This window comes from Strix aluco, chromosome 17, assembly GCF_031877795.1.
Source record: "Strix aluco isolate bStrAlu1 chromosome 17, bStrAlu1.hap1, whole genome shotgun sequence".
NCBI lineage: Eukaryota > Metazoa > Chordata > Aves > Strigiformes > Strigidae > Strix > Strix aluco.
Window position 1 is genome coordinate 16393429 of NC_133947.1, and position 12441 is coordinate 16405869.

The following is a 12441-nucleotide window of genomic DNA, read 5'->3' on the forward strand; positions in this document are numbered from 1 at the left end:
CCCTTGGAGTGGGCTGTGCTCACCCTGACAAAGTTTGAGGCAAAGGAAGCTTGGAAATAAATCTGAAACTTTTGGGTTTTCTTTACTGGTTAAGAGGTCCTGCCATGGAAGAACACATTGTTCCAGGCTTCAGAAGACTTGTGTTAAGGCTTTTTGATCTACAACATATATCTCAAGCCTTAACCCAGAGAAGGAGCCTGAAGAATCTCATTGTCTTTGTCCAGGGACAGTCTCTGGTTTGCGGCCAGAGAAGGGGGACGAGAGGGCTTCACTAAAGAGATTTGTGCATGTGTTCACAACCTGTCCATCCTTGCCTTGGCTGCGGAAGGGGCTCAGCAATGAGAAGCCGCTGTACCCTCAGGAAAGTAAGCAGTCTTCTGGTTGAATTGCTCACGAGCATCGCTACTGAATGGGAAGACTGGTGTTAAAGGAATGCTAGAGACCAACCTGGGCTTCCTGGCAGGCTGAATGCAGCTGCCAAGTTAGTGATAATGTTGCTTTCATGGTCAACCCCAACTGTGAAAGGCCTAGGTGCAACCTGGCAGTCACCAACTGCCTCTGTTGCGATTTCCATGGACTAGGAAGAAATAAAACCTTCATCGGAGGCCGGTGTGGAGGAAGGGACCTGGAGAGCAGACGGTGCTTGGGAGTGCAGGGTAAAGGGATATCGGAGAGGCTTGTGCAAGCGATGCTGTGGGGAGTTGGCATGGGACAGGTCTCCTGAAGAGCTGGTTCCTCCAGCACGGGTGCGCAGGGCTGCCTGGCTGTGGCCGGGTGCAGGTGCCCTGGCAGGGGTCTGTCTTCCATCTGTGGAGGAGGGTGCCCTTACTGCCGTGTGTGTGGCATGGCTTGCAACGCACATGTGCCATCCCAGCTGTCCCTCCCAGCAGCGCGACAAGCCTGCAGTGGCCTCTGAGCTCAGGCGGCTCGGCGTTCTTGCAGAGGGCCTGTGGTGGGCTGGGCCCGTGCGCAGCCCCCGTTGTGCCTCCCACCCAGGCACTCATTGGGGGATTTTCAGGGGGTGCCCATGCTCTTGCCAGAGCCCATGGCAGGGGGAAAGGTGTGTGTGCTGCCAGGGCAAGGCCTGGGGCACTGTGCCTAAGGACCTTTGCTTGCTTTGGCACCTGGTGAAGAAGGCAGCAGCCGGGGCCTTTCACCAGTTTGATTCCCCTCCTTGTGGAAGCCCTTCCACTAGTAATTGGTTTTCGTCCTTTCTCCTCTAATCTCACCTTCTTTTCCCTTCCCTCTCACTCTGCTTCCATCTGCCCCCCTGTTTCCCCTTATTCAATATCAGTTATTAGGTTTCCATTTTGGGTGCAACCGCTCCAAACATTCACCCTGACAGCCCTGCGTGGGGCATGGCTCACGTTTTCGTGGATTATTTTTCCTAGTTTGAGCAGGGAGCGGGCAACCAGCCCCCCCACTCTCTGGGGCCGAAGTGCATCCTGGTGCCACAGCAGGTCAGTCTTGCCCAGCCTGCAGAAGTGTCGCTGGCTCTGCCTGCAGGCTGGTGCCCAGGCAGCCTGTGTCATGGGCAGAGCCAGCCCTGTGCCGACCTCCACAGGACCTTGCCTGCAGCGTTGCCCTTCGCGTGTGTGCTGCCTGCGGTAGGATGGCTGGGGAGGCTGCTGGGCTTCCTCATTAGTGCAAGTGTTTTCCTGCTGCTGTCTTGTCATGAGTTATTTTCTACCTTCTGTTCCAGAAGTGGTTGAATTTTAGCAGTGCTTTGTTCTTGTCACTTGTGGAGTCTTTAGCTGTCTTGCAGGACAAACCTGTGACAGTAGCAGGGACCTAGCATCTCCCCTGTGCAGCAGCGCAGATACACTGTGTGGTATATCACATACCCACCGTGTCCTAGCTGCAGGATGCTCCACAACCTTTGCTTGGATCTTGCTGCACAGAACCCCTAGCTGGCTCAGCTGCCAAGCCCAGGGTCTTCTTTTACACTTCACAGGTAACCTTTTACAGGTTCCATTTTCTGAACCACTTGGTTTCAGCGTTGCTAGAAACCTCTGCTAAATAATTGCTGCTGCTGAGATTTCCCTGGTGAGCGGGAAAGGAAGGATGGACTTTGGAGTGAATCTGAGCTGCAGCATCTGGTAGGAAGGGGAAAGGGCCTTTCTGATGCCTAAAGGTGGTTTCTTTTCTTGCTCATGCTCCTGGCAGTCTGACATAGTCTTAGGGCACATGGATGAAGCTGAGAGTGAATCTACTCAAAACACAGACTGTTGCCTACAATGAAATCTCGCTCTTTGCTCATGGAAATTGCTAGAGCCAGTGGAAAACAGGAGTCAGACGGGCAGTCCCAGTTGGGTTTAACCAGCTGCGTTCCCCTGCCTCATGAGAGATGCCCCGATGGCTGCTAATGTGTCTGCTGGGAGCATTGCTCCTACTTCTGTACTTCCAACAAAGCTGCAGATACTGCAGGTATGTCAGTGAGCCACCACCCAGAGCAAAAAGTGGTCCCTGGAGAGGATAGAGCATCTCAGTCCCCGTCACGGCATCAGACCCCTTATTTTCAGTCCCTTCTCTCCATCAGCGGGTTGCCAGGCTCTTTGTATAGACCCTGCCTCAACTCTTGCATGAATAATAGTAATAATTTAGTCAGTCCTGTCAGAGGCAGATCAGCTTTCTGTTACTCATGACAGCAATCATCAGCCGTTAGGTAAAGTATGTTTGATGCTAACTCTTCTTGCTCCGATTGCAATGCAGGGCTCGGAGCATTGGGTATTTATAGAGAGAGAAACTCCTAGGCTGGAAGCAGTAGCTCTAAAGAAAGCTCTGGGAGTCAAGAAAGAAGAAACACATGCAAGTTCTTCAGAGGTGAAAATGAGTGCGAGCATATCGAAAGTGGAGATGGCAGTAGGGAAAGCCAAGGAAGTGGCAGGCCAGGAAGAGCCTGCAGATGCAGCCCTGGATACCCGGACGAGAGCAAAAATGATTGCTAGTCCAGAGGATTTTGAGTCTGTTTGGGAGGATGAGATCTATGAGAAGGAAACCAGCGGGGAGCCCAGCCAGGAGGCAGAGCGCCTGCCAGCTGAGAGCGCAGAGGACGAGCCCCAAGAACAGAGCGAGGAAGCAACCACTGGTGAGCCAGGTCTGCCCAAGCCATGTCATCAGCCTGAGGAGAGGCAAAGGGCCAGTAATTTGGGGCCAGAGCCTCCCCAGGGAGAAAGCGAGGTGGTCTCCAAGGAGTGTACTTCTGCAGCCTCCAGGAAGCCGGAGGCCAGAGTGCCAGCCACAGCCACAGAGCTTGTTAAAATTAAAGTGAAGGCTAGTGATGACAGCTCGGAGACTTCTGCAACCCAGAGGATCATCTACTTAGGAGATCCAGAGGGAGAGGAGAAGGATAGTAAAACACACCTGCTCTCGGAGACGGGTGGATGGCTTGGCTTGGAGGAGACACCAGAATCTACTGTGAATGTGTCCAGGGAGGGATCTGGGCACGCGGCACCTGTGGCAGAAGGGTTCCAACCCCCTTCCTCAGCGAGTCAACAACACAGGGCAGTGTCTGGAAAACCTGCTGAAGCACCAGAGCAGCCTGGGACAGGATGTCCCACCTCAGGGTGGGAGGAAGGGCTGTCCCTACAGCAAGAGAAAGCATCTGCTGAGCTTACAGGCTGTGAAGCACCCAAGGGAGATGAAGCCCTACCATGCTCCCGAGAGGTGGGACCAGAGGAGATGGATCTGCAAAGCCCAAAGGGAGGCTTGAAGCCATGTGGCCTGGCAGGGGATGGCCACAAGGCTGAGGAGCACAGAGGGAGCCCAGTACAGAGCCTGGACTTCAGCACAGCAGTGGAGGGGCTCTCGGGAAGGACTGGAGCAGATGGTGACAAGGAGGAAAGTGCCAAAGAGGTTCTTCAGATGGAAGAGATAGAGACCAAGTCACCTCCATCAGCTGTGCCTCAGCAGGGCCACCCTCACACCACTGCGGGGTTGGAAGGGGATAAACCCAGCACTCCTACCCCTACGTCCTTTCCCCAGCAGTCCAGCCCTGCCCCTGCTGAGCCAGCCCCAGGCGCTGAACCTGAGGGCAGAGACCTGTCTCAGGGCACCAGTCCTGTAAGAGGTGTGGGCATACCCAAGGATGTGAACCTCTCCGTGGAGGTGGCACACAAGGAGGCAAGCCCTGTAGTCAGCAAAGGAGCACCTAAGGATGTGAGCCCTGTAGCAGAAGTGACAATACCCAGGGGTGCCAATCCTGAGTCTGAAGAAGAACCCCAAGACATGGGCTTTGCTACGTGGAAACTACACCGAGGTGCAAGTCCTGTTGCAGGAGGACCACCCCAAAACACAGATGCTGCAGCAGAGCTGATCCAGGTCAGAGACCCAGCCACAGGGGAGGTGGCCCAGGACATGGACCCTGTCACAGCGATGGCAACCCAGAGGAAAGTCCCTGCCACAGAAGAGCCGCTCCAGGAGGAGAAGCCTATGATAAAAGAGCTCTCCCAGGACATAGGGCCCATTTCAGAGAAGCTGACCAGAGATGAAGGCTGTGGGATGGAAGAATTGTCCCGTGAGAAAAGCCTTTGCTTGGAAGAGCTGCCTCCCAAGGCAGAAGAATCAGAAGAACAGACTGAGGCCATAATAAGAGACCTGCCCCAAGAGGGTCCTGTGGCTGGAGGGCTGCTCCACACTGCAGATCCCAAAGCGCAAGAGCCACCCTGGGACTTAGAGTTTAATGTGGGACAAGATCTGCAGGGCAGGAGCCCTACAGTAGGAGAAACCGCCAGGGACAGTGACCTTGCTCTGGGGCAGCCTCTGCAGGACGAGTCTCCTCCCAAAGAAGCTGCTGATGTCCCGCACTCCCACACCCCTGTAGCAGGTTTGTGTCAAGGAAGCAAGACGTACCGGCTCTCTACCTTGATCTATGAAGGTGGGGGAGAGCTGCACGTGAGCAGTGGGACACATCAAATAGAGTCTGGGTTGTTGATGTGTGTGGCTGGGAGGACGGGAGCTGTATCGCAGGAGCATGGAGATGTCACTGTGGCCCCAGGTAGCTGGCAGGACAGCGAGAGCTACAGGAAAACCTCAGTGGCCTCTAAGATTAAGATGTTCGAGCAAAGCGAAGCGGAGAGAAGGGCAGCCCAGGAGGGACAAGAGCGTGTGCCTGAAGCTGAGACATCAGCAAAAGCAAAGGGGAAGATGGGTCTGGCACAGGACATGGTTTTGAACACAGGCCTTGCCTCAGCACCAGCGGTGCCAGTCATTCCGGTGGGACCCGCGTCCAGTGGGGGCTCCTTGGCCCTCGGGCAAGGGGCTGGTTCGGGAGACACCTCCCAGCCTCTCTCTCTGAAGGAAGATGTTTCTGTTGACCTGGAGCACGAAGGAGAAGACAGTGCTGACCTGGCCTCCCCTGACTCTGGCTGCGAACTCACACTGGCAGAAGCCGTGGTAACTCTTCCAATGAACTGTCCGGATGGAAAGTTCATGCGCATGTTGTGTGGCTCTTTATTATCATGTTCAGTGGCTCCTCACACATCCATTGACTGACAGCAGTCGCTTTGCATCCCCTGTCCTTTTATGTATGTGTGTGTGGTCAGGCTTATTTGCTGAATGCAGACCTGCTGGCCAGTTGGTTCATCAGCTTCTGTTTTGTGACCCCCCCCTGACATTTTGGCTCCCTGGAGAATGTCGCTCGCTAAACCCAAGAGCGGGCACCCAAGCTTCATGTCCAGGAGCAAGAAAGGGAGACGGGGGGTGGCTGAAGGAGCTGCGACTCTGTCACGGACGCGCACGCACACCTAGCAGCGGCGTGCCCACGCTTCCAGCTTCACCCTTGCATTTCTTATGTTGATATCCCTTCTTGCTTAGCTCGCCAGCCTCACCCACCCTCCCCTGTCTTCAGCAAGCTGGTGGCTGGATGATGAAATAGCTTTCTTCGCTCTTGTAAGCTCTAGATCAGCGCCTGTAGAGTTCATTTCCTTACAACTAACCATTTTCTCTAATCCAGAGCAAATCTCAGGAACCAAGTGGGGAAGAAAAGGATTTATCTGACCCGTCAATAAAATCCATCCTGAAAGAAGAGAATTTAAAGACTGCTGTTCCAGTGGTCTTCCAGGTCTCAGTGCTGTTTTACTAACTGCTTCTTACTGTAGTGTGAAAGCTCACATTAACCAGCTGAGGGCTGTGTGCTTCCAGCTCCTCTCCCCATTGCAGAGCTGTTATGTATATATTTATACATACACACACACACGAAAACATGTATGCAGGTGTGTTCCTCTTGAGTTTTTTTGACACCCTGTTTCTCATACCTCTCAACCTCCCAGCAGTGCCAAGGGAAGGTTGTGCTGGCACAGCCTGGCCCATTGCAGGGGCAGCTCTGGCTGCAAACACTTGGACCAGAGTCCAGGAGGTGGGTTTCCTCTGGCATCAGTGGGCTTAGAGCTGTTCCTAAGGGAGAACTGCCTAGAGTGAGTTGTAAAGTTCAGCATGGGTCTAGATTTCCCATGGCTTCATGGCAAAGTGTGGCGAGGACAAATGTACCCTCTGATGGTGGAGTTGAGAGGTATGTCCATGTCTGGTGTAGAGCTAACGGAGGGAGGTCATCCCTTGGCTCTGATCGTGCTGTCAATTACACTGACCAAACACTCAACCAGCTCATCCCTAAGACTCATCCCCGGCTGCGTGAGGCCTCTGGAGGGGAGGTGTTGTGGTGGGGGGGCAGATTCACTCCCCAGCGTGAGCAGCCGCCCTGGCGTGCAGGGCTGGGGGGTGGCTGGTCCTCCTCCCCCCGGGGTGACGCTCCGCAGGGCCCACGCGGATGCTCAGTGGAATTGGCACACTCCTTCGCTTCTCCTTCACCACGCGTGGCTGGTGGGGCCCTTTTCTTTCAAACTCTTCTCTCTTTCTTTCCCTTCGTTTGTTTTTTTTTGAGTGCCCAACCTTACTGACATACAATAGCACTGGCGTCTGAGCTGTTTCTGAATGTCTCTTAACAGACCTGTTGTTTTGCATACATCTGCTTCCACCGGGTGCACTGATGTGCCTCCAAGCTGGCCAAGCTTTTCTGTGTGACTGACCCTTTTGTGAGATGATTAATTACCAATAGACTTTTGGCAAAATCAGATTGAATAACACTTCTCCCCCACTCCACCCCTGCAAAGTCGCTGCTGTCAGAAAGGTTTGAGTCTCCATGCTTGAGTTGTGTTTGACTCTACTCTGTGATGTTTGCTGCAGCCTTCTTTCTCCTCCTCCTCCTCCCCTCTCCCCCGTCGGCGCTGCCAGCGCTGCCGCGCTGTGCGGTGCTCACTGTCTCCGTCTCTCTCCGCCATTGTGTCTCATTCAGAGAGCGGGCTTGAGGGAGGGCGCCGAGGAGAAAGCTAAGCCACCTCGGCACAGGGCTCCTGAGAGTGACACCGGCGACGAGGAGCAGGACCAGGAGAAGGACTCGGTCTTTCTGAAGGACAACCACCTGGCCATCGAGCGCAAGTGCTCCAGCATCACGGTCAGCTCAACCTCCAGCCTGGAAGCAGAGGTGGACTTCACAGTTATTGGTGACTTCCATGGCACAGCCTTTGAGGACATCTCCCGGAGCCTGCCTGAGCTGGACAAGGACAAAAGTGAAACAGAAGACGAAGGCCTGGTTTCCTTGCAGCACACTGACAAAGTAGCTCCCGGACTGGAAGAGGATGTCAAAGGCGGGGAGAAGGTCTCCCAGCCCAGCCCAGATGTCTCCCATCTAGAGGTACACAAGGACACCATTCCACCGAGACTGTCTCAGTGCATCATGCCTCCGTGTTCCTTGTCCTGGTGCCCAGTATTACCTCGCTGGTGTGCACTCCCATGCTGGTTTGGAAGAGCATGCTAGCTTTCAAACATCCCCAGGTTCCTGTCCGGTGTAGCTGTTTTCCCCCGGCGCACGCTGTCATCTGTGTTGCATGGCTCTGTCGTGTGTTTTGTGCACTGCTAACCAGCAGAAGTCATCGTCATCTTGTAAACCCCCGTGTTTGGCTGCCCACCCTGTCCCTTGCACCACTACAGCATGTCAGCAGCTGGGAAGGGCACGTGTCACTAACCAACAGTTCTGTCCTTGTGTTTTGCATGAAGTCAGTGACCAGTTTGTGTAGTGAAGAGAAATGTGCTGCCAACTAACCTCTCTGGTCGTGCCGGGGCTGGGAGGGATTTACAGAGTAGCTTGTGGGAGCCTCTCCAAAGCTCGTGGAGGGTCACTCCTGTGCTGGGAGTGACTATAACAGGGCTAAGAAAAATGCATGCGGCATGCATGTGGAAGTTGAGTGTATGCTACAGGGAGAGGACGGTAGAGCCAGCTCCAGCTCGGACGAAATGTAGCCTTGCCTCTGCGCCAGGCCAGGGCCATCTCCTGCCCGGTCAGCGCTGGGGCAGCCCTCCAGCCCTGGCAGGTAAGTCCCCAACGCTGCCTGGAGCTGCCAGGGTGAGTCCAGACCTGGAGCCAGGATAAAGCTGCAGAATTAGAGGGAGGTTTCTCTGAACCAGCCTGGAAACACTTGTGCTGTGGGCTGCAGGGTCACAGGAGGGCTGTGGGCATGGGTGATGAGCTCCACCATGCCCCATGGCCAGCGCTGGGCAGGGGAGGCTGTTGGCTCAGGAATGCTGAGCACTGGTGAAGCAGCCCCTGTGCAGGAGCACCTGGCAGCTCCAGTTTCCTGTAGCAGGGAAGCGCTGAAAACCTGTCTCCATTCCCCTGAAGTTCTGACTCCCTGGGTATAACCACAGCCACCAGGACCTGGTGCAGATCATAAACCTGCTGCAGGGCACAAGTGAAATGTGTTTGGTGGGTGTCACCCACCTTTTGAAGACCAGTGTGCCCTAACCGATGGTGTCTATATCCAAAAAATCCCTGAAAACCCCAGGGACAGAGCATCAGGTCTGATTTGGGGTATGTCAGTCACACAGGGCCCTTTGCACAGTGGCCACCTGCCCAGGGCAGCAGCCTGGCCTCTGCTCTTTGCCCAGGTAGGGCTTGGCATGACGGCTCGAAGGATGTCAAACGTGTGTGGCACCTGCTGAGGAGTGGGGCAGAGATGCTCAGCTCATGGGGGCTGCTGCACAAGGAGTACTCAGGGCTGTTGGCATCGTGCCCCAGTGCCTGACTTGCTGTGTTTCCTCTGCAGTCATCAGCACCGAAGACGGATGCTGTGACTGTCGGCCTGGGCCCAGGCATGAAGAAACCTGAAGCAGACGGCTCCGCTCCCCACCAGGTCAGCACCACAGAGGCAGCCCAGGTGACGTGGCAGCTCCGTCCTCCTGTGGCCCTGCTCCCCGATGGCTCTGCCAAGCCTCAGTCCAGCAAAACCTGTCCCCAGGCAGCAGCACTGGGAGGGTGGGTTAGGGGGCCTCTGCTCACCCTTATCTTGCTGGAGTCCCCAAAATATCAAACCAAAGCCCACCCAGAGATATTCTGCCATGCTGCTGGGCAGCGCTGGCACATGGGGACATCTCCAGAGGGTGATGGCCGCCATACATGCTGCACTGCACGTGTCCGTGGCCTCATGGCCCTCCCTGGCTTTCTCTGGCAGCGAGGATGGCCGCACCATCCCTGCAAGTGTCACCCCCTCCCTGGCACCTCCAGGCTCACCGGGTTTCCTTTGCCCTGGCAGGTGGAAGGAGGCACCCCGGGCAGCAGGGACACCACAGCCACTGCTCACGCTGGCACCGCAGAGACGGCACTGGCGACCTCAGTAAGCAGGGCTGGCCCCTTGAGTGGTGGGGGACCCGCCGTGCCCTGAGGTGCCTCTGCTCCGGCGAGGGCGACTGGGGCTGGCTGTGCTGGGGGGGAACCCTGCCCCCCCGGGGATGTCTGCGGAGGGTGACCTGCCATGTTTGCCCCCACATTGCATCCAAGCCAACGTGCCCATCTGCTCTTCTTTCAGGACCACAGCACCAAGGCTGGGAAAGGGGCTGTTCCCGCGACAGACCTTCGCTCCCTCTCACCGGTGAGGAGGGGGATGTGGCACCACCAGCCAGGCCAAATGGTGGGGAGGGAGGGAGGGAGGGATGGAGGGAAGCGGCCCTGCGGGGGCTGGGGGTGGGCTGGGGTTGGTCCCACAGGGCCCCCTTCCATGTTCCCAGCACCCTTGGCTGGTGTATTGGTACTGGGAGAAGCAGAAAGATGCTCAGAAGGTTGGGGAGCAAGATGGCAGGGGACCCCCTACCCATGGCCTTTCTCCTGTGCCAGATATGCACCTTGAGCATCTTCTGGGGGAGAATAATTCCTAAAAAATAGCCCAGTGCCTGGTGAAGGTCACATAGCAGGCTGAGATATCTTTAGCCCTGGGTGTGCTGCCTGGCCACCCAAGGCCACACACAAAGTCTTCTGACTCCCGGTGGAGGTGACGGCCATCAGTAACCCTGCCCAGCAGCAGGCCCTCCTCTGTAAAGTGTTTTTCTACTCTGTTGCCTCGTTTTGATGGAGTCAAGCCTGGCCAAATGCCACGTGCTGCCCCAGGCTCGTCACTCTGTGCAGCAGGGAGCACCAGCACAACCTTCTCAGCCCGCGCCATGCAAAGCGGGATGGACAAAGCTAGAAGCAGCCTGAGAGCTCTGCCCTTAGGGTGGCTCTGAGGATGGAGGGGGAGGAGCGAAACGCAGCCATGAAATCATCTCCCTGCTGCAGAGGCCCTGTCCTGTGGCTCTGGGCTTGGGGTAGCTGTGGAAACCTCTCCTTTGCCCCCCCCCAAAACTAGGTCCAGTTGGAAGCACAGCACAGTGTCTTTTTTTTCCCTTGCCACTCGCTTCCCTCCCGTGCTTGGCTGAGTAGGTGCATCCCGGTGGGAGGGTCCCAGCTCTTCAGGAGCCAGCGCTGGGGGCTCCCCTGTGGCAGCCCCACTGATGCTGCTGCTCTCTGTCCTGCAGATCACCAGCGGCTCTGCCGGGAAGGAAGTGCTCACCAGCATATTCAGTGCCACTGCGGAAACCCTCTCCACTTCCACCACTACCCACGTTACCAAGGTAAGAGCAGCTCCAAAGGGGGCAACCTGATGCAAGCCACTGGAATTTGAGGATGGGTGGATTCATATTGTGGTTGGTCCAGCAGAAAATGCCCCTCTCCTCCTTACAAGACAAAAAAGTGTGTGCTGTTCCATGGGGGATGTTGAGCCAGCACAGCGCCCGTGCCCCGCTCTGGGTGCCCCGTGCCCAGGTCAGCCTGTCCCATCCAGCCAGGCATGACCGTGGTGGGCCACAGGCAGGGACAGCCAGACATCGGGTGTTCATCACCTGCATACCACCTGCGGGGACTGGGAGCATGTTGTGCCCACCTCTACTCGTTGGTAGACTGGGAGTGCAGGGAGTTGCTGGGGTGACAAGGTGAGCAGCACGCAGTGTCGCTGACCTCCTGAAGCCAACTGCAGGGGTGGGAGGGACTCTGAATTAGGCTGCCAGCGGCGTGTGTGCGAGTCCCTGCCTGTGCAACGGGGGTGAGTGTTTCCAGATGCACCTAGAACCAGACCCCAGGTCCCCCTGGCCCAAGAAGCCGACAGCAACAGTGCTGGGGCATCTGGCCTTGTGTCAGCTATGGGGGCCGTGTTAGCATGGGGTGCTTTGGGTTTATTAGAGCTGGAGTGGCGCAGGCGAGGGGGAGTGATGGTAGGAACTGAAGGAGATGAGGCTGCATCAGAGGACCTCGCCCATGGCCATTTCATTCCCAAATTAAGCGCACATAAATGAAAGCAGAAGCTCAGTGAGGGACCTGAGCAGGAAGGAGGGGTGCTCAGTACCTGCCACCTGGGCCTTTTCCTTTCCTCCCCACCTGTGGCCAGCTGTGTCTTGCCAGTTCTCACCATTCAGCAAGTCAAGTGTAGTGGGAGATATGCTAAATTACGGGGGGACTTCCTAAGGCGATGCTGGTGTAGTCCTTCCTCCCACGGGCAGAGCTACACCTACCAGGAGCTGGCTTCTCGGAGAGCTGTGGGTGAGTGCTTTCCTTCTTGTTGTGCAGACTGTGAAAGGAGGGTTTTCCGAGACCCGAATAGAGAAGCGCATCATCATCACAGGAGATGAAGACGTGGACCAGGACCAGGTAGGAGCAGGATGCCCTGGCTTTGCCCAGCTCTGGCTGCCCCCAGCTACAGCACCACATGCTTCTGGTTCTGGCTCGTGCCTGTTTAGCCCTTCTCTCCAAAAACTGACCCCTGATGCCCCAAACAGCAGCTCTGTCTGGCAGTGCAGGTCCCCACGGGGTGCAGTGGCACCCATGTGAAGCCCCAGCCCAGCGCCCGCTGCAGCAATGAAGCAGTGGTAAAGGTTACATGCCAGCACAGAGCCCAGTGATGGGACCACCTTTTTATTTTCTTAAAATACATTTCCAGTTGCTCTTTCTCTGTGAAAATACTCCAGAGTGATCCGGGTTATTCCTCTCTTTCCAGCACAGTCTCATTACAGGTTGACTTACTCCAAGTGATGGTAGAGGCATCTGCCTCTGTGATAGAGGAACAAAAAGTGACAAACTTTTATGATGAA

General features: G+C 56.0%; 1 protein-coding gene across 12 annotated transcripts in view; it reads left to right on the forward strand.

Moving 5' to 3' along the window:
- Positions 1-12441, forward strand: part of EPB41L1 (erythrocyte membrane protein band 4.1 like 1) — a 71037-nt gene that overhangs the window by 53768 nt on the left and 4828 nt on the right. For 3 of the 12 annotated variants that reach the window (XM_074842837.1, XM_074842836.1, XM_074842839.1), the window contains 8 exons: positions 2713-5394; positions 5954-6061; positions 7289-7687; positions 9096-9182; positions 9582-9662; positions 9855-9917; positions 10837-10932; positions 11921-12001. In XM_074842837.1, coding sequence (XP_074698938.1) covers positions 2713-5394; positions 5954-6061; positions 7289-7687; positions 9096-9182; positions 9582-9662; positions 9855-9917; positions 10837-10932; positions 11921-12001 — 3597 coding nt within the window. The remainder of the gene's footprint in view (positions 1-2712; positions 5395-5953; positions 6062-7288; positions 7688-9095; positions 9183-9581; positions 9663-9854; positions 9918-10836; positions 10933-11920; positions 12002-12441) is intronic. The other 9 variants (XM_074842844.1, XM_074842845.1, XM_074842846.1 and 6 more) reach the window with 7 other exon arrangements.